This window comes from Prinia subflava, chromosome 1 (genome assembly GCF_021018805.1).
Source record: "Prinia subflava isolate CZ2003 ecotype Zambia chromosome 1, Cam_Psub_1.2, whole genome shotgun sequence".
Classification (NCBI taxonomy): Eukaryota; Metazoa; Chordata; class Aves; order Passeriformes; family Cisticolidae; genus Prinia; species Prinia subflava.
This window is the reverse complement of record NC_086247.1, coordinates 145317119-145338605: the sequence shown is the minus strand read 5'-3', so window position 1 is coordinate 145338605 and position 21487 is coordinate 145317119. Positions and strand designations below refer to the sequence as shown.

Below are 21487 nucleotides of genomic sequence, written 5' to 3'. Positions count from 1 at the left end.
AGCACATGTGGGCCCCTTTGAAGGTGCAATTTAGTTTTTATCTCCTTTGATAATTAGACTTGTCTGCTTCCCTTATTTATTATTTTCATTGCTAAATACACTTCTAGTTTTCCTTTAATATTGATAAAGATGGTATTGTGCATATTTATTTTTGAATGCTTAGAAACAGCAGCATATATGCTTCAGCTTACCTGCTACTAAAAATGCAGTAAATATAAAACTACAGAAATGTCCTCTTGTAGGGCATTTCCTAAACATTAATAAAAACACAATGCCCATATATCTGATCTGTTTTTCAGTATGTATCTGGTAGTCTGGAAAGGACATTCAATGTCTCACGTGTGTAGAGAGGCAAAACAAGGCAAAAAGTGCTCATGAAGTTACACAAGTTGAATCCATCACAGAGAACACAGAATGGCTGAAGTCAGGAGGAAAGTCTGGAGATCACCTCCTCCAAAACCCAAAGCAGGGTCCCCTACAGCAGGTTGTGCAAGACCTTCACTTGTGGAGTGCTGAATGTCTTCTTGGAGGGAAAATCCACAGTTTCTCTGGGCAGCCTATTTTCAGTGTTCAATTAACTTGACAACAAACCCTTTTAAATCAGGTTTAAACACATTTCTGGTATTGCAGTCTGTGCCCATTGCCTCTTGTCCTGTGGGGCAGTACTAAGGAATCTGAGCCTTCTCCAGGCTGAACATGAGCTCTCTCAGCCTCTCCTCATACGACACAGCCTCCAAAACCTTAATCATCTTTCTCTCTGCCTTGCTTGTTAGTGAACCCAGCAGCATCTTCAAAATACCTTTTGTGGGCTTTGATGTGACTGGGAACTGGATTAAATGACAGTAAATCTCTTCCTTGTCAGATTCCCATGGTTGTTAATCAGTGGCACCTAGCAGGTGGGGTTGGATTTAAGATTTTGTGGCTTTGCTTTTTCAACTTCCAGTGCTCCTTTGACTTTCCAAGGATTTTACAAATCTCTTACCAGTGCAAAATAGCAGACTTGGTAAAAAACAAGCTCTGAATTATTTTCACAGTTTTTTGTAGATAGGATGCTAAACATTGATATAAAAACCATAAGACTAATTTTAAATCACCTAATTGTGTATTTGCTTCTGTCACCTAAGGTATCAAACACCCAAGTGCAGCCTTTTGTGCAAACTCCTGTATTTTGACTGTCTTCTGAAGGTCCCCTAGCCCAGAATTCAGCAAAGCACATCAGACAGTCAAACAGGAGAAACATGGGAACTCTGACTGGGAAAAAATGGGACATAAAGGCAGGCACAGATGTCCTCCAGCTTGATTTCACACTGTCAGAGATGAGATCTCTTTGTGTGATGGTTAAATCATTGCTACATTTATTGCCAGAATAGTTGCTCTCCAGTCTGGGACTAAGCTTCCCTGTCCACAGCTCTGCAGAATCATACATTCTGTTTGCAAAGTTGGGTTGTGTATTTATAGGAGCAGCATGCTCAGATTTCCTACTATATTTAACATCATTCTTTTCTGCACTCCCAGAGCAGCTGTTTGTAACATTTAACTGAAAAGTAGTTTTGCATTATTTCTGTTTTATTATTTGTTTATAGTTACACATAGTTCTTGATTGCTGAAGAAAGAAACAGGCATTCACCAGATGGTGTCATTTCAGATCCTCCTGCTACTGCTGCTTGCCCAAATGTTAGACCTGGGAAAGTGTCTCTCCTCAGTTGCTATGTAGTTTTGCTGTATGTTGTCAAACAAACCTTCTGAAGGAATTGTTTCCTTCTTGCCCTTGTATCTTAATGATTTCCATTACAGCTCTGTTTTTTCCTTTTTCCCCCTCTTCACTTTCAGGCAAGCAGCAGCAGAGCTCAAAGTTCTGCAGAGATATTTTAGGTATAATTATCTGGTGGATCTATCTGGCTATCAGTGAAAAATTACATGGAATTAACTAATATTTGGCATTGTCACATGGACAGAAACCCATACCCCTGATGAAGTTAATGAACATAAATGCTGATTAAGCTGTCCTTGCAAAGAATAAGCACTTGGCATAAGCTGTGAGATCCTCTCACTGCCCTTAGTAGTTCCTGGGTTGTTGTGTGCAGACCCCAAACAATCAGCAGAATACATCTGATATTTCAGGAGGAATTGGCAAAAACATCAGCTATGCTGAAGTGGTTTAACTACTTTCAAAGGCATCCACTTAGCTAAGGCTTGTGTGCACAAAGAGGAGTCCAGATAAACTCACAGCCTCTAGATTACCTAAGACACGCTGCACTTAAAAACTGAGGTGGTGCTCAGCAGGAAAACACTGGAGAATGCAAGTGAAAATGGGTTATTTTGTGCTTTTAATGCTTCTCCTGAAAGTTTTAAACTCTAGGTGTGCTGCCCATATTTCGAGTCTAATTGTTTCTGATAAGCTATCAGCAAAAAGTTCATGCTTATATTTAATTAAGTGGCACTTTCCAGAATTACTTTGCCAGCAGTACTATAATTAGATGATGTGAGAACAGTCTTTGATACATATGCTCACATTCTTTGTTAACACCAAAAATAGAATCTGTAAATCTGTAAATAGAAAAACTGGATGCATTAAGCAGCAGGGCAGAGCAGCAGGCCGGGAAGGCTACAGCCATTACCACCTCAGGAGAACTAATATTAATGTCTCCCTAATGCAGCATTTTTAAGCATTTCTTGTGTTCTGATGGGCTTTATATAATTGACCTCCGTAAATCATAAAAGATGGTTTGAAAAAAGAATCTGGGAACTATGTGAATTGCTAATACCTCCTGGAATGCTGCCACATTATTTCCATCATTAGGTTATAGCTACCAGTTAGGCCTGAATTCATCTCACTTAACTTCAGGCATGTGTGAGGTGGCTGTCGAGGCACTTGGGCAGAAGAGGCAGCCCCGGGACAGAGCTGTGGGCAGCGGTTTCTTTTTACTGAAGCACATCCTCAAAGAAGGTGGCATGAACTGTGCCCTGGAGGTGCCCTCTCCTCCTCTCTCTTCACAGTCCATGGCCTCAAACTGGATTTTAGACAGAGCTGAAGTTAGGTGAAGTGACCAGACCTTTCCCTCATGTTCCCAGAGGAGAGCTGAGCGTTCTTAAGCAATTAAGATTCTTTGATAGCAGCGTTTATTCTGTCTCAATGACTCAGCACTTGGATATCAGCCTGGATCTCTGATACCAGCTTTACCAGACCCACCAGACCTTCTTTTGTTATTGGAATGTTGATGCTCTGCCAGCAACATCAGATTTAATGCCCCTTAACACAGTACTCCAGGCTTCTGCTGCAAGCAGCAAGCCATAAAAACATAGGACACTTTGACTTCATACTTTTACAAATACCTTTGAAGGTTCTCTGAGTCTAAAAGCTTTTCAGTTTTATTAGTCCTATAAATAGATCTAATTAAAAATGTTAATGAGGCAGTTATGTAATCCTTTTGGATTTCGGTAAAACTTTAGATCCTTCTGAACAAAATGTCCAGCACACAGCTGGGTGAGAATTGGCTCACAGGTCTGCACACAGGGTCACAGTGCATGGGGTTACACCAGGCTGCTGTCCTGTCACCAGTGGGGTCCCACAGAGCCCCAGCCTCAGACCTGTGCTCTTCAACATCCTCATAAATAACTGGGATGCAGCACTGGAAGGGAGACTAAGAAAGTTTGCCAAGGACACTAAACTGGGAGGAGTTGGTGATTCCCTTGAGGGAAGAGGCCCAGACAAATCAGAGCTGGGCAATCACCAGCCATGTGTTCAACAAGGGCGAGTGCTGGATTCTGCACGGGCCAGGGCAATCCTGGCTGTGTGTGCTTCAGTACCCCCTGCAGTACCTCCTCTGCTGGGCTTAGCCATGAGCTGTTTAAACTGAAATCTGCTGCCTTTCCCTGTAACAGAGAACAGAAAATTAAATATCATGTGCACAATATGGGCAAACTTCTAAAAGGTAAATAATTCTTGTTATTGTTCAGTGTTAGAGATAATCTTAGCTATCAGAGGTTGTAAGTTAAAAAAAGAGGTACTCTAACAAATGATATTTGTAATTGATGGCTCTGGAAACTGCCCAATCTGCAAAGTCTTAGGAAGCTATGTTCCCATCTTCTTTGAAGACAAGCATAAACCACTTATAATATATTTTAAAAAAATAATTACATGATCTTTTGTTTCCATCCATAACTTTGTTAGGAAACATTTATTTATACTCTCAGTGTTTTGCTGTAGAAACTGCATCCTGTACAGCTTGCCCTGCCCTCAGCTGTGAGCAGGCACTTTACCTTCTCATACCTTCCTTTCTCCAAATGCAAAATTGGTCTCTAAGCCTTCCCAAATATTATTCCTATGCCTGAAGGATGCTAAAGCAGGGCTGTGCTGTCTAGAGTCAGAACAGTGTTAGAAAATCTCTGTGCAGATGAATGTAATGGTAACAATTGTGTTAAAGAAGCCTGGTTGCATTGATGTGATGCCTTAAGCTTTAGCTTTCATATTTTCAGATTCTGTGCTGCCTAGGGGTGCAGTTCTGAGCCTCATACTAAGTGCCGGTGAGTTCTCTTCACAGAGCAGGGAGACCAAACAAATCCTTTCCCTACTGAGGACCAAGGACAACTTTCATCCCAACATCACAAACAACAGTAGATTAAAGAGAGAAAACAAGAAGGATGGGACCTCACAACCTGAAGCTGTAACTGGACAATTAAGCCCCAATATACAAATAGACCAAAACTTATAAAAACCTAAAATCTCATGACTGATCAGCCATTTTGTGACCATTCTCAGTCCACCCTGGGTGCAGCCTTGGTCAGGCTCCTGTCTAGCCCAAGGTGGATCCTAGAGGCCTTTCAATAAATCCCTACTTTATTCTCTAGCTCTGTTTCAGGTCAGCCTTCTCAAGGCAGCAAATGCAGGCAGTGTTTTGATTCCAACCCTCTAGTTCCATATGGAATCATGCTTCTTTGCTATGTTCTGTTTGCTTCAATAAACAGAAATTTTTATGGTTGGCATCCATCATACCTTAACTGTAAAATAAAACCACTCTTTATTAAAGCAAAGAAACTCTTTTGTGCAATTTCTGTCTTGTTTACTGCAGCTCAGGTTTTAGCTTCACATTCTTTTTCTCCATGTAATCAGTTATGAAAGGTTGGGGAAAACCCTTTTTTTCATCAAGAAACATCAAGAAATATTTAAAGGATTAAATCAAAATTTTATATGGTCTCCTGAAGTACACAGTACTGACCTGCCTTTGCATTTAGCAGGCTGCGAATCCTCTGAGGCCTGAACCTCACCCATTAGGAAGAGCCAGTCTAACCTACTAAACCTTTGGGTTTTTTCTTTCCAAGTGGAACAACAACTTGGATTTCACAGCTACTTGCTGATGAGAAGCTAATAATGGAGTGCTCTAATTTTGAAGAATTGTTTCCACGACCGCAACTTAGCATCAATAATCAACAATATTTCTTTTGAAGCTGCACTTCCTCAAAGCACCAAGCCTATACTTAGGTTTGTCCTACTACTTGTCCTGCTGATTTGTTTTAGGTTTTCCTCTGCCTTATTCCAAGCTGGCTTTTGTCTTTTTGAACTGACCCCACTCCCACACAAACACTTCCCAAATAATGAGGAGCCCTTTAGTTGACTTTATTTGGGAAGCATACATTTTAGGTGTGGAAACTTTCTAACTACACTTTGGTCATCTAAAAATTAATGCCCCTCTTTGAAAACAAGGGGCAAGAAATATAATTTTGCAGCAATTTAAAGCATGGATAAATTCCACATTTTAAAAATAGAATAATAACTTTGCTGCCCTATACTTTGCTCTCAGCCATGGCACTCAGAAAACCACAGACTTGAATATGACACAAAGGATGCTCCAATACATTCACCCAGTGCAGGGCTCTGTCCAGGCCCTACATGCAGGGAGAGGAATCTGGCCCCAAAAGAATTGTGTGCCAGAGTTACAATTTTTGAGACTACAAATTAAACACACAAGGGGCAAAGAATTTTGTCATATCTAGCAGCCAAAGTCACTATTCAAAGAGTGTGTCTTCAAATTATTAGTAGTTTTTCACTTTTTCCTACAGCACCACACCCAGGCATCACTTTTTGCATTTCCCCTCACAGAATCTGAGAATGGGTCAGGCTGGAAGGGTCAATGGGTCATCTGGTCCAACCTCCCTGCTCAAGAGGGTCATCCTAGAGCACCTGGCACAGGATTGCATTTGGATGGTTCTGGAATATCTCTAGTGAGGGAGACTCCACAGCTTCTCTGAGCAATCTGTTCCAGTGCACGGTCACCTGCTCAGTAAAGAAGTTCTTCCTCATGTTCAGGTGGAGCTTCCTGTGCATCATTTTCTGCCCATTGCTCCTGGGCACCACTGAGCAGAGCCTGCTCCATCCTTTTGGGACCCCCATGTTTTGAGAGTAAAGACACAAAAGGGGAAGAATTTTTGTCATTTCACTTCTAGTAGCCAAACCCACCTATTAAAAAAATGTTTCTCAACATTATTCTTTTTTCCTTCTCCTTTCCCCTCAGCTGCACACCTGGGCATTGCTTCTCAAAATCACATCATCAATTAGGTTGGAAAAAACCTCTAAGAGTCCACCCTATGACTGAACACCATGATGCCCACTAGACATGGTGTGATTCTGTGGAGCAGGGAGCAGAAGTCGCTCATTTGAACATGTGGATGCACAAACACACAATAACCCGGCACCGCCCGAGCAGCGCTTCCCTCACCAAGCCCCGCCCTCCCCTCACCAAGCCCCGCCCTCCCCTCACCAAGCCCCGCCCTCCCCTCGCCAAGCCCCGCCCTCCCCTCGCCAAGCCCCGCCCTCCCCTCACCAAGCCCCGCCTTCTCCTCACCAAGCCCCGCCCTCCCCTCACCAAGCCCCGCCCTCCCCTCACCAAGCCCCGCCCTCCCCTCACGAAGCCCCGCCCTCCCTCACCAAGCCCCGCCTTCTCCTCACGAAGCCCCGCCCACCCCTCACCAAGCCCCGCCTTCTCCTCACGAAGCCCCGCCCACCCCTCACCAAGCCCCGCCTTCTCCTCACGAAGCCCCGCCCACCAGAAGCCCGCCCCGTTCTCGGCCCCGCCCTGGCGCAGCGCCGCCGGCCGCCGGCAGGGGGCGCTGTCCGCTCACACGGGACACCCGGCTGGGCCGTTCGAGAAACTTCCGGAAGCGGCGGGGCGGAAGTGACGGCGCGCGCTGGCGGCGCTTCCTGTTTGCGGCCGCTGCCGTTTGTCCCGGCGGGAGCCGCGGGAGGGGAGCGGCGGAGCGGCGGCCGCGCCGAGGAGACACCGGCGGGTGAGTGCGGGGCAGGCGGCCCCGGGGCCGGCCGGCCGCGGCCGTGTGGGAGACAGCGACAGCGGGGAGCGGGCGCTTGGCCGGGCCGCGGTGCTCGGCAGCGGCGTCCCTGGTAGCGGGGCCTCGCGGCGCGGCTGGCGCAGGCCCCGCAGTGCTGGAGCGGCCCCGGGTGCCTGGGGGCTCTGCGTGTCCTCGGCGGGGACCGCAGGGAGCTCGGGGAGGGAGCTGCTTCCCAGGGCTCCCCTCGGGCTGGGAGCGGGACAAACCCCGGGACGGTCGGGTTTTCTGCCTGTTCGCCGCAAGGCAGAAAAAAATGTCCAATTTCCCATTCCTTGCTCACAGTGGTGTGAGCTTCCAGAAGAGGAGGGCGAGCTTCGGCTCGTTAAACAGAGCTTGTCCTTAAAGCGCTTTTCGTCGCAGGGTACTGCCTGGGCGGCTTAGGAGCGTTATTGTGCCCTCCTTTTTCCCTGCAACTCCCTGAAAGGAGATCGTAATGCGGACCGGGCCGGACTCTTCTGCCGTGCCTGCAGTGAGAGGACCAGAGGAAATGGCCTTAAGATGAGACAGGGGAGATTCAGATTAGATAACGTAAAAAATATTTCACATTTAGGGTGATCAGGCATTGCAGTAGGTCGCCGAGGGAGGTGGTGGGGTCACCATGCTCGGAGATGTTTAAGGAGCGCCTGGATGTGGCGCTGGGTGTTGTGCTTCAGTGCTAAGGGACACAGTGGCGGTGTCGGGGGGATGGTTGGGCTGGATGATCTCAGAGGCATTTTCCACCCCTGATGATCCTAAGCCAAACGCTCTGTTTTTCTCCCCCGATGGAAGCAGTTTAGTTACGTTCTGCTCAGTGTTTATTGCTGGGTAGGGGCAGGAGGGAGGTTTGTTGTGGGTGAGGTCGGCAGAGGTCGGGTGTTTTGAACTCGCTGTTGCCAGGTTGCGAGCGGAGTTGAAAACTGACACTGCCAGGTAAGGAACACTGCTTGTCCTCAGTGTTTGCTGCACTTCAGAGGGGGCAGAGGGCTGGGTTAATGACCCGCGTTCCTGTTTGCACCAGCACTTCGTGTTGTGTTGCTGTTGGAGCTCTCCTTGGCTGCTGAACCATGTGCTGCAGTCTTCAGCCATGCTAACAAAGGTGTTGGAAGTGATTTAAAATACCGAACAAATCTGTTTTAAATTGTGGTACTAATAAAGTGTTACTTAAGTAACATGAAACTAAGTTTATAACAGTGTTAATGTGCAAGTGGTCAGGTTTCTGGCATTGCATAGTTAGTGATCAAACCCAAGAGTTTTTAGGGTATAAAGTGTCAAAAAGTGATAAGAATACGGTACTGACACAAAGGGAAGAACTCGGATGAAGCAAGGCTCTGCCTCGCCAGTCTTTCAGCAGAGGCTGCAGTCACTGCTGCCTGCTGACCTTAATTTTTGTTTACTCTTTGGAGATCCTTGTACTCCAGTTAGGGATTTTATGTTCAGCTGGTGATCAAGAGCCTGGTAATTAAAATACCATTTAGTTAGATGGATTATGTTGTCAAAGAAGATTTGTTTGGACCAATGAGTAAAATGTATTTACAGATCTTGTCTCTGTGATGACTTTTTTTTTTTTTTTAATATTGCAAGCAACCAAAAATTTAACTGTTGCACAACACTGGTCTAACTTTGTGTACACACCTTGGCTCCTGTGCTGACTTCTCAGTGGAAAATAAGAGCATGTTGAAAATGGAAGTTAAATTAGTATTAAATTTTCTTAAATAATCTGTATTGGAGGATAAATTTAAATTGCTACTTTTATTGGCAGCAGTGCTTAGACTGCAATACTACTAATAATATCTGTAAACTGCAGAGTTCCCCTTGTTCTCCAGCAGACTTGTCTTGTTAGTACTTTCAAACTACAGCAGATTCTTACCCCAGCAGCTTCTCTCTGGTATTTTCTGTCCTTTCCGGATCGATGCAGTTGGCTAATTTATCTTGGCTGGGCTTGGGAGGAAGGCATGCAGGGCTTTACTTTTAGTTTTAGTTAGAGGGCTAATGTGTTTGCTACTGGTCTTTTAAAAACAGATAAACACATTTCTTTACCGACTGTGTTCTTTCTTATATCCGTTAGAAGTTTTGGAATGTATGTGGGGAGAGGGAGCAGTTTATGTTAAATCACATCATCTCCTGTAGGATGCAGAGTTCCTGACAGTCCAGGGACTGTCCTGAGGAAATAACCCAGGTTTGTGGTTTGCCCTGCATCTGTGCCGAGCTCAGTGACGCAGTGGGCTGTGTGAGCTGGGGCTGCGTGGGCCGAGGGCGCGGATTGCGCTGTGCCGGTCCGGGATCGGCGGAAATGTCAGCGCGGCTCGGGCGCCGCCGCCCGTGGGGGCCGCGGCCGCTCCCGCCGCTGGCGGCGGAGCTGCGGACTTCCAGCACACATCTACTGCCTCTCAACCTGCAGCGATGCTGCCAAGGGAATTCCTTGCTGTAATTCCCAACTTAGCCGTGTGAGGTTTCTGTTTAAGCATTGTGCTCCTTAAGTAGGAAGTGCTCCATTTCTCTAATAGCATTTGTGAAGAGCTTCGTCAGTGGCGTCCTGGAAACATTTTCTGTCAAAGCTTTTCCTTTGTCTTATTCAGGCAATGGAAGGATTAGTGAGAAATTATTTAGCTTTGTCAAAACTTGTTGGATCTTGCATATGATGATTGTTTCTTTCAGGACAGATTTAAAATAAAACTGCAGTTGAGGGTATTAGCAGGTTTAAATTATGTTTTCTTTTGAATGAAATACATTTGAATGGATGTTAGATTTTCCTTACTTTAAACTTAATGAAATCATTCTTCTTTATTTAACTGCTAGGGAAGAAATAATTCATGCATATGCATTTCACTCCTACAGTTACTAGTTGCAGGTTTTATGTTCTCTATATTAGTGAGGACACAGTACTTAACAAGGATCTTAAAGGCCATAAAATAAGTCTGAAGCCATTCATAGCTACATTGCAGCTGGTTTTGATTAAAACTAATTTTTTAGTAAGAATTTTTTTTCTGTCTTAAAATGTAATCTGAATCTGTGACAGCCTGTCAGCACTCTGAAAAAGAACTTGCTCTTTGCTTTAATGAAGCTTTTTGTTTGTTTGTTTGTTTGTTTGACTTAAATAAAGTTATTATGACTCCAGAAACACTTCAGGGGAAATGTGTAGAAACTTTAAACTATTTTCTTTTACCTAAAGGATCATCTGATTGCATATGATTGTTTGCCTAAAACTTTCTAGGCCTATCTTCCAGTTGAGCCTTTCACTGTTTTTAATTGTTTAATTGTACATAGATCATACATTTTTAAAAATAAGATATGAATTTTACTTCATATAAAATAGCCTTTTATGGTTAGTTTTAGGAGAGTGACAGTGTTCCAAATATTTGTGACACAATTCCAAATTTGGACACCTGAGTTGTCGTGTTTTGGAAAAATGCTCCTTTGCTTTAAGATCGTGAATAAGTCCCCTTTATCAGAGATCAGATGAATAAGCAGAGAGTCTCAGCCAAGGGAGTGAGGATGGCCTGTTCACTGATCAACATCCTTTCCTGTCTTTACATTTCTTCCACAGATGAAGGTTTTGGATTTCTTCTGCTTCTGTTTTTGGTTGGTTCACTCTTTTTTAATGTTTTTTACTTGTTGCCCTCTACAGGCTTTGATTGTGCCAGGCAGCAATACAGAGCAATTCCTGTAATTCATGCCAGAGTTGTGTCTTGGTACCTTTGGGGAAGAGTGGACAGGGTTCTTTGTAACCTCTGCCTTCAGGGGTGAGGGTGTCCTGTACAGGTTCTCTTATTTGGCTGTGCTGGAGTTTTGTTGTTGCTGGCTTTTCTACGATGGAACATGAACTGCAGGGTAAAGCAGTCAGCCCAGCTGCCTTCTCCCTGTATGAGCTGGTATAATAATAACTGCATCCAAATCCACTCTGCTGTCTGACATACAAGCAGGATGTTTGCTGTAAACATGAGATTAAACTAAGCTTTTTGGAATGTTCATCTTATTAAATTAATTTCCTAGGGATGCTGAAGGAGTATTAAAATAATGAGCATAAACATGGCTCTTTAAGTACATTTTACTAATTTTAATTATATGGTAAAGTGACATTTTTCCATGAAACAGTAAATTTCAGGGGTTGTTAACTGAAGGTAAACTGTGACAGCTTTTCTAAGCTTAGGTAAGTAAAAGTTAAAAGTATTGAAGTTGTTAATATGCTTTAGTCTGCACTGCACTGTGCTTGTATAAGTGGGAGGAAAAAATGAATCCTGGTGCCTTGTTTAAATATATTTGTCAGGTTTATTAATCATAACACCTACAGCTTTTCTTGCTCTGTGTTCTTGCACTCATAAGTAACTTTATTTGTTCCTTAGCATTTTTACTCTCAGAAAAATTTTGTGGTGAACTGTGGGAGTTTGTGTTAGCACAGTGCATTTTTGTGAGTTCAGTCAGAGGGAGCTGGGATGCAGAGCAGGGTGCTTGTTCCTCCAGAGCTGCCAGCAGGATGCTCTCCTCTAGGTGAGTCCATGGCGAGGTGCTGGCACCTGGGGTGTGCAGAGGATGTTGGGGACTGCCTGCTCTGTGAACTTCGTGAATCAGGAGTTTGGAACTGCAGCCCGCTCTCCAGGTGACTGCTGTAGTCACTGAGCTCGAGCTGTTCTGGCATCTTTGAGGACTCTCTGTGCTGCCCATTGCTTCATGGCCAGAAATAGATAACTTTTCTGACTAAGCTGACTGCAAAGGTCGCATGCCCCTTGCTGTCTGAATTCTCTCCTGGCTGCTCTAAAGAATTTCTTGTTTGGATGCTTTCCTCCATTCCATATTTAGTTAGGGGTGCTGCTTTGTCATCCCTGCTGGTTGTTTGTCTGATTACTTGCTTTTCTCTGTCATCTAATCCTATAAAAGTTTAGAACTCTCTACATATCTGTCTTCTGTAATGCTTCTCATGCTTTTTATGTGGCTGAGGACTGTGCTGTAAAGAGAGTGTATGAGCCAGGTTTTGGGTGGCTCTGGCTGAGCTGTGCAGGGAGGGCTTGAGCCTGGTGGTGTGGCCCTGTCACAGGCTTGAGTCACTGGTTCAGGGCCACTGCTCCTTTAGCCAGGGCACAGCTGCCTTCTCATGTGATGACTGAAATCTATAAACTGTGGAAACCTCTGGTTCACAGAAACATTGGCCCGTTTGATTTGCATGCCCCAAAGAAGGAGTTGGAGTAGCTGATAGCACACTGTAAACATAGTGCAGTTCTCAGCACAAGGAATTTCAGATTTTTGCGAGCAGACACAAAGGCCATGAAACATCTCCTTCCAGCTGTTTGTGGTGTGGTTTTTTTTGGTTTGGTTTTGTTTTCTTGCTTGTCTTTTTTTCTGAAATTCTGAAGATTTTCTGTGGATGGAGGCAGGAAATCAGCTAATGTGGGCTGGCTTCCTCCTGGCTTCAGAAAAAACTCTGAAGTGCTTAATTAATGAGCCTTGCTTGTATATTTGCAGACAAATTGTGTAACAGATTGGGTGTTTGGAGAAGATTTTTGTCATGTCATTTTGGTTAGGACAGTTGAGTGGTTTCTTGCAGGGAGGTATATGCTTTGCATCTTTGAAACATCTAGGCATTTTCACCATGCACATTCCTACTAGTCTTAAAAGTACTGATTCATTTTTTTTAATTGGCCATCTTCTATTTTTTAAGTCAATGGTCATCTGTATTCTGTTTTATTATAAGCTGATGGTGGCTGTTTTCTTGAGTGAGTATTTTAAATAATTCTGTCCTGAAACGATTGCAGATAGAGGTCTTTTCTAGTTTATGAATATTGTTAGATTTTTTGGGGGGAGGGAGGGTTTGTTGTGTGTGGTGGTTTTTTTGGTCAGTCTTACTGGCTGCTGAGGGGCTAAATATTAGCTGACTTTTTGTTCTTAAGCTGATAAAAAAAAGCTACAGGTGAATTTTTTTCTTGTAAATATTTTTTAAAACCTTTTTACATACAAAAAAAGTTCCTATGGTAACTAAAATTTCAGCAGTACAGTTTATGCTTTATAATAACTAGCAGATAGAAATAACATTATATCACAGATGAATTTTTGCTGTCACCTGACTTTTGTGACACTCTGATTAGAAGAAGGAAAATATGAAGAATTTATTCTCTTTAGATAGTTTCTGTCTTGTTTTAATTCCAGACTTTATACTAGTGGCAAGTAAAAATTGAACTATAACACTCACTAAAGACAGAATATTCAATCCCCATACATTTCTTTGAAACAAATAATTTCTCTATCTTGAAGGAGTTGCTTTTTAGGATCAGAGTCGTCTCTTAAGATGTGGTCATGTTGCTTCAACTTTTTTTTTTTTGTCCCAACTTCAGACTTCTGTTACCCAGGATATATGGTGTTGGTATTGAGTCTGAACTTAACAGCTCTGCAGCATTGCTTTTAAACCAGCAGGAAAGTGTTAAAAAAGATACTATGTTGAAATCAGTATGGCTACCTGTGTGCACAAAGTTCTCTAGGAAAAGGTCTAATTTATTTTTTACATCTAAATTGCTTTTCCTATATGCTTTTTCTAGTTAGAAGCTTGAGTTTTAAATTTTCCCTGTAAGATAGGTACCAGAATTAAGAGGCGAGCTAATGAAAGTCTGGTATGTAAGAAAAGCAGAATATGGAAAGAACACTTAGTGTTCTGGTATATACTCCTGTCCTCTGGCTTCTTGCTGTTAGCTTACTAGTTGCAGGCTGGTATCTCTTGTTAGGAGGGACTCTGACCTCTAGCCCTAAGCTTGACTTAGACTGGATTCCCTCCTTCTGATTTCTTTTTGTAAACTCTACGTTCCATATATGCTGTTTCTCATAAGGCTGCCTATGGCATTTGCTAACACACTTAACCTGTACTGACTTTGCTCCTCACATCTGTGTTCACAGAGCTGTTCTAATTGTTGTGTGGGAAATGGAAAAACTAGAGAGGCCAGTTGATAGCAAATATCCTGGGATATTTTTGGTAATCTGTGTTTACATATTGAACCCTGCCATTAGTACATTATTATTGACATTCTTAATTTTAATGCACGTCCCCCAACTTCCTTTGGTGTTGGTCACAGTATCAACCATACCCTTATGGTTTTTTTGATGTGGAGATTTCTTCAAAGGGCAAAGGGCTATTTACTTGCTACACTTTAATTTTGTGTTTGTGGGTCTGTATGGTTAAGTAGATTGCTAAAACCACCCAAGTTTTAAACACGTGGGTCCTCCAATACATTTGCTTCTGTGAGTAGTTTGGAGTGGGGAGGAAGCGTGGCAGGGTATCTCTTAAACTGGTTTTGCCATTTGAGGAAATGTGTGTGTAACCACAATCCATAATTAAAGTTAATTAGGCTTTAACCTACAGCAGGAACATATTTTGAAGATGTACCAATTTATTTTAAAGGAAGTCTTTTTTCAATGTTTATATCCCAGGATGTTGAAAAATACATGTAAAAGTAGTACAATAAATAAATTTCAGAATATTTCACTAGGCTACATCATACTTGGTTCTTTCAGGATTTTTAGGAAAGAAAAGGAAACTGAGACTTCGCCTGGGCTAAAATGAAAAACATTGAATGACTTGAGGGGGAAAAGGTTATTTCAATGAATTTTTGTTCTTGATGCGCAAGATAAGAAAATGTGACTAATACATTGCTGTATTGTTATGTTCTGAGTGTATTTGGGGGACTTGCCCTGCAACAAGTTGATAACTACTGGAAAAGGTTACAGTTTCCTTGTTCATTAAACTTCAAACAAACCAGCAGTGGTAGGATGGAAAGGGGATTGGAAGTTTCTCCAGAATGGAGACTTCGTACAGTAATGTAGAGAAAGAAAACATTGCATGAAAGACATGGAGCATTCTTGAAGCGTTTTAGAAAGGTTCTTTCATCTTAGTGGTCATTTAGTTGGAGTAATGGTCAGTGTAACTGTTCCCTGTAATGATTCTCTAATGTTGACAAGAAACTGTCAATATTTAAATTGCTTTTTTAACTTCGAGGTTTCTCAGGACTCTTGTGCTAGCTGTTCTTTTATATTGACAAACACTGGGTGCCTCTGTGCTTGAGTTGGTTGGTTTACCTTGCACTTGGAGCAGTCTTGGCTGCTTATGTGCTTCTCTTGGTAAACATAAAGGAGGCAAATGGCATTCCTTAGCCTTGGCAATGTGTGCATTTTTTGTCAAAGTCTGAGTGCAAGAAAGGCTTTTTGGACTCAATAAGGGTGAGGTTTGAATTTCCAAGGGCTGCACGTACGTTGCTTTAATGAAGGGAGCATCTCAGTGGATGTTCTGAAGATGTGACAGATGGGTCCCTTTGTTTATGCTCGTATGTGCTTGAGTCATGACCCGTGTCACAGGTAACAGGTGAACTTCTGCATTCAGAGTTACTAATATCTACATCAAGACTGTGATCCAGATACCCCGCTTAAAATACTGATTAAATTTAGCTTATCAGTCTAATCTGTTTAAAGAACTGCTATATATCTGTGGTTTTGTGTACTGTGTTTCAGTGGGATAAAAGAATACAGAAATCCAAATTAAAGTAATTCTTTGATCTCTTAACCTAAAGGATAGCGGTTTTATTTTTTGGGATTTGGAACATCTGAACTTTGTCTTTCTTTGATCAGGTTTGGTACAAGGCAATACCAGGCTCTTACCTGACTTTTATGAAAGTAGCAGTAGCTGGACAAGCTTCATTTACAAGTTGTTGTTGTTACAGGACTTGAAAGACTCGGCTGTTGTTACCAAGACAACTTGTGAAACATGGTGGATTACTATGAAGTCCTGGGAGTGCAGAAGCATGCCTCAGCAGAGGATATCAAAAAAGCGTGAGTGTCACTGGTGTAGATGTTATGGATTTTAATTACATGGCTTTTGGATTCACACTTTGTTGTCTTCATGTGTTTTTTTGCAAATTCCTGCACATGCTACTTTATCAACTCAAATGTTTGAGCTGTGATCTTGGATGATTGCAGAACACATCAACATAAGTGCAAGCTTAGCTTTGCCCATAAGTAAGAGGTTATGACCACTTTGCCTAAATTGTTTCATTTGAGAATAGGAATTGTGTGCAGGTGTAGCTGTCAGAGAAGGCATTGATGTTAGGATGTCACAGTCAGTGTGTCCTTGGAGCTTTATCAACTTCTAACGTGCCAGATCCTTCTTGATTCTTCCCTTAGTTGGTTGTAATATTGCATAATTATAGACCTCTAAAGAGAACCCCACAGCAAAGATATTCTGGAATGATTTGGTTAGGTCTCACAGATGTTGATCATCAGAAATGCACAGGAATAATTTCAAAATAAGTAAAGAACCCCAAACCTACTTTCTAATATTAGTATCTGAGTAGGTGGTTCTTTGTGTACCTGCAGCATCTGTTGATCCCAACATCTATATGCAAGATATAAAGCACCAGGAATTTCTTACTTCAATCCCTGACAACCTCTTTAACCTGACAACGTTGTGTTTATCTGTATAGCATATTTCATTATTTCAGAGTAAAATATCCTCTGTTTTCCTTCCACCCAGGTACCGTAAATTGGCACTAAAATGGCACCCTGATAAAAATCCAGACAATAAAGATGAGGCGGAGCGGCAATTTAAGCAAGTAGCTGAGGCCTATGAAGTCTTGTCAGATGGTAGGTATTTTAAAAGGGCTCTTGAACTACTGTCTCTGTTCTGGGGATCAGTCTGAAAATGTTGATCTGTGGTGCTTTGAAGGGATATTGTAATTTTGGTTCATCATTCAACTTGACTACTTCCTTTTCAAAAGAAAGGAAAGAGAAGGAAGCTTATAGATAAGACAGAATAAGCAGAAATTTTGAAACAAAAATTTCAGGATAACCCTAGGTACATAACCAAAGTGCTAGAAACTGAAATTCAATTCAGTGTCAGAAATTTCTGTACAGACTCTTGTGAATCCCAAGATTAATTTTATTTCAGCAGATAAGGCCAGTATTACTATCAGTATAGGGTTATTGTATTTATCCTCCAAAGTCAGGCTAGACCAACTCTGAAGTATCCACTGTTGGGCCTACAGCTTCTAGTTTTTGTAACAGTAAATTGATCTTGACAAAGCCCAAGCATACTGTAAACCTTGCTCAAAATTTGGATTGCATTTGAATGAGTTCTGTAAATTCAGTCAACTGTGATACTAAAGACAGTGTTTATTTTGAATTGTTCTGAAAGAGGTGTTTAGCCTGACCCATGTAGTGCAGGAATGCAGTTTACAGCTCACCCATGTCTTCTTGCTCATTAACTTTTGCCAATGTTCTGACAAAAGCAGCCTGAATCATAACAAAGTGATTTAAGCTACTTTGATTATTTTCCTCTGTAATTGACTGCAGCTGTCTATATGCTATTTCTGAAGTGTCCTTGATTTCACCTGAGACAGTGAGCATGGGAATGCTATATTTAAAGCACTAGCAGCATCTAGATTACCTCTCAGAGTTCACCCTGGTTTAGTGAGTTGCAGTCTTGTACACTGTGTTTCTTTGCTTGGTTTTGATACTTAATTGACAGGGGAGAAAAAGAACTTAATTTATCATTAGTTCATTGTATACTTGTCTTTTAGAGTACTTTGTCCTTCTTAAGCTAATTTTTTGAGCAGCATAAAAATAGGATACTGGTCTGGTTGTTATACAGATCTCTAAGTTCTTTGGAAGCAGTACACTGTTAGAATTTTAGAACATCTTCTAAAAGTGCCACCAGTTTTTGGATTTAGGCCAAATCCTAACTTCCTGGTATCTTAACAATCATTTGTGCAGCAGGGATACCAGAATCCTGAGCCCAGTGGTTGAGAGGCAGTCAAATGTTCTGCAGATTTAATGAAATTTTCTGACACTATTACAGGCTTGAATGATGACAGATTTTTGGCAGAAGAATAGTTTTGTAAGGGATTACATAAGCAAAGAATACTGAAATTGGGTGATCATTGAACACACTTCCCTTGTGGGAAACCTTGTGGTTTCAAAAATGGAACGTTTTTCAAGATGAATTTGTGAGCCCTTGGGGCATCCTTGCTGTTTCCTGCCCATGACAGTTTATCCACCTTCCTGCTTTCTTCTTCATAATTTTATGGGTAGGTTAACCTCCTTTTTTTAAAACTGCTTTCTAGAAAGGCAATACAGATAATGTATCAAGCTTTGGGGATTTGTCTGCTTCTGAACCTATTGCAAACTCCTATTATTTGAGATGATAACCATTATATAGTTTTAATTCCTCTTAGTCAGAAGTATTTTACTTTGCAGCATCTGTTTGAGGTAACTGCATATTCTTTCAGTGATGCTGGTTAAATTTTAAAACCATCTTTCACTGAAGAGATTCCACTGGGAAAAAAGCATGATAATATCAAGAGACTGAAATTAAATGCCCTGATTGTTTTTTGACTGATACCTCCACACCAGTGCAGGCAAAGTGAGCTGACTGTCTGCCTCTTTAAGGTCTTCAGGTTTCCTTCCAAAAGTACCAAAGTGCCATCTGATCTTGTGCAGTATTTTAGAGCTCATTTTTCTCTTCAATACTGTAAAGCTGGTCTGCAGTGAAATTAATAGTCACTCCATGCCTTCTAAAATAATAGAGAGCAAGCAGTTTGAGTCACATCCTTCCATGGCATTTTGGGACATCACCTCACTCTCCATTATTAAGCCAGCAGAAGTGATTATAATTAATTTCAGGGGTTTTGCAATCACTCATGTAAACACTGGTGTTCTGTTCTCATAACTCCCACAAAGGGCTCGGTCTTGTGCAAGAAAAGGTGAAGAGGCAATAGTCAGGATTTGCAAGTGGGGTGGAAGGAAGGGAATGTTTGAGCACTGGAAGTGTCCTCCAGAGAGGCTGTAGAATCTTATCTTGGAATTGATGTGATCACAGCTTTATTCAGGCAAGATGTGACCAATTTCATGATTAGACTTGGGTGGAGGAGCAGGTTGAAGTCCAGAGGTCCTTCACAGCCTTAAAGCTTTTCATGGTAGCAGTTCAAAGAGGAAAACTGCCATATTCTTCTTAAGGGCAAACTTCCATATGAGGTTTGTCCTTAAACCAAACTTTTTCTCATTCATCAGGGCCACACCTTCTACAGCTTAATGGTAGTAAGTTTGAAGTTCAGTAAATATTCTTATTGAACTAAATTGCTTTGGCAGTCCTTGTTAAAGATGTTCATCAGTTATATCCCAGAACTTCCATAAATAAACTAGCTTTGAGAAGAAGCTTAACTGAGAATACCAGTTAAATGTTTTTATTTTTTCACAAAATCAACAAACCTGTTTACTGACTTGATGTACAACTTCTCCTTGTAGCTAAAAAGCGTGACATCTATGACAGATACGGAAAAGAAGGCCTAATAAATGGAGGAGGAGGTATGTTGACAACCAGCAGTTCCTTGCTTTCTGTATTTTCTGTAGTTTTCTTTCCAAGAAAGGAATCTGGAAATGCTTGTACTAAGGCCTAAAATTCAGTCTTTTGAAAATTGAGATTACAATTGTTTTGCAGTTTCTCTAGTTGTTGTAAAAGGTATTACTGTTATCTGAGAACAGAGAAACTACTATAAAAAGCAATGAAGTAATGTGTGTACTTAAGTTGAATGATATCTGAAAGATAAATTCTGGAAATCATTTATATTTTTAGATGATTCAAGTATCTTACAGGCCTGATCTTTCTTATTAGTAAGAGTATGTGAAGGTAACTGAAATTTAACTTTTTTTTTTTTCAGGTGGAAATCATCATGATAATCCGTTTGATTTTGGATTTACATTCCGCAACCCAGATGATGTCTTCAGGGAGTTTTTTGGTGGAAGGGACCCCTTTTCATTTGAATTCTTTGGTAAGTGATCCCCTGGTTTTAGTTACGAGTATCTAAAGCATGGCTAAAACTTTACTCTTACAAAACAAATGTACCTAATGTAGTTGTATTAGAAATAATTCTGAAAATGAGGCAAAGAACTGGTATTTTGTATTATATTTGAAATCTTTGTTTCATACCTGTTTCTTGGTTAATTATATAGTACAGGACAGATACAGCTTGCCAGTTTATGTTTTGTCGGAAGGCCTGGTTTTCCAAACCATAAAATGATGTCTGCAATGTCTCTAAGTTGAAAGGAAATAATATTCAACAGAAAAAGTGCATACTGGAATTTCCTCTCAGGAATTTGAGCAGACTATTTTAGTCTGTTAGATTTCTCTCTTGATCTATAAATAAATTTAAAAATAAAACTTGGAGAGCTTCTGAGTTGAACAGCCTAACTATAACTGTTATACCTTAACTCTCAGTGTGAACTTGTGTCCTAGCAGGACTGATTTTCTTCTATCGGAACAGGAACAGTTGCATACGTAATCTAGACACACTCCCAAATTCATGTCACTTGTTTGTTTGGGGTATAGAGCCCCCAGAGACTCAGATAAAATAGTTCTTGAGGCCTGAATTCTTTATCTAGGAAGCATTCATTAAAGGAAGCAATATGTGATAAAAGTTGTCAAAGTAATCTTGTTACCCTCATGCTGAAGGTCCTCTGCCTTGTGATGCTGCCCACTCTAGTGAAGGTCTTTTCAGAGGTGCTGGATTCTTACGTAATCTCTGTGTATGTTCAACTCAGCAAAATGCTGACCTATAAAGCAGAACAGTTCCTGTGTTCAGTTTTTACTGTGAGAAAGTTCCATACTGAAAACTGCAAGAGGTGTACTTGGAAAACCAAGCTTTCTTCCTGTTCAGTATGTAGGTATTGGTTTATCTCTGTAATAATGTCTGTAAATGTTTTAATATTTTAAAAAATAATCTATTATCTTTGACAGCATTAAGGGGTAATTCAGCTCAGATTTTAATTATATCTTTATTTGGTTTGCTATTTTAGGATCATCAGCTGTTAGATGACTAATGAAGGATTAGAAAAGAGGTTGAAGGGCTAGAGGTTGAATGCAGGAGAATGCTAGTTGATGAATTAGATGAGTAGGTGGAGGAAGAATCTGATAGAAGATAGGCAGCTGGATTGGGCAGTTGGATCCAGTGTGAAATCAGCTGAAAGTGGGAAAGGGAACATTAGAGGAAGCATCTAGCAAAATACTGATGAGTGAAATGGGCTCTGAACTGGGTAGATGCAACTTCTTCACTGTCTGTGGTAGCATAAGAATTTTAGGAAGCACTAGACAAGGGTTTCAGTTTAGGTGAGTGATCTCAGCACTGGTTAGAACACATCTGGAGTACTGGGT

General features: G+C 41.4%; 1 protein-coding gene across 3 annotated transcripts in view; it reads left to right on the top strand.

Moving 5' to 3' along the window:
* Positions 1 to 7130: 7130 nt before the first annotated feature.
* Positions 7131 to 21487, top strand: part of DNAJB6 (DnaJ heat shock protein family (Hsp40) member B6) — a 57230-nt gene continuing 42873 nt past the window's right edge. For all 3 annotated transcript variants that reach the window (XM_063415795.1, XM_063415787.1, XM_063415777.1), the window contains exons 1-5: positions 7131 to 7281; positions 16008 to 16116; positions 16817 to 16926; positions 19585 to 19644; positions 19998 to 20108. In XM_063415795.1, coding sequence (XP_063271865.1) covers positions 16052 to 16116; positions 16817 to 16926; positions 19585 to 19644; positions 19998 to 20108 — 346 coding nt within the window. In that variant the 5' untranslated portion in view covers positions 7131 to 7281; positions 16008 to 16051. The remainder of the gene's footprint in view (positions 7282 to 16007; positions 16117 to 16816; positions 16927 to 19584; positions 19645 to 19997; positions 20109 to 21487) is intronic.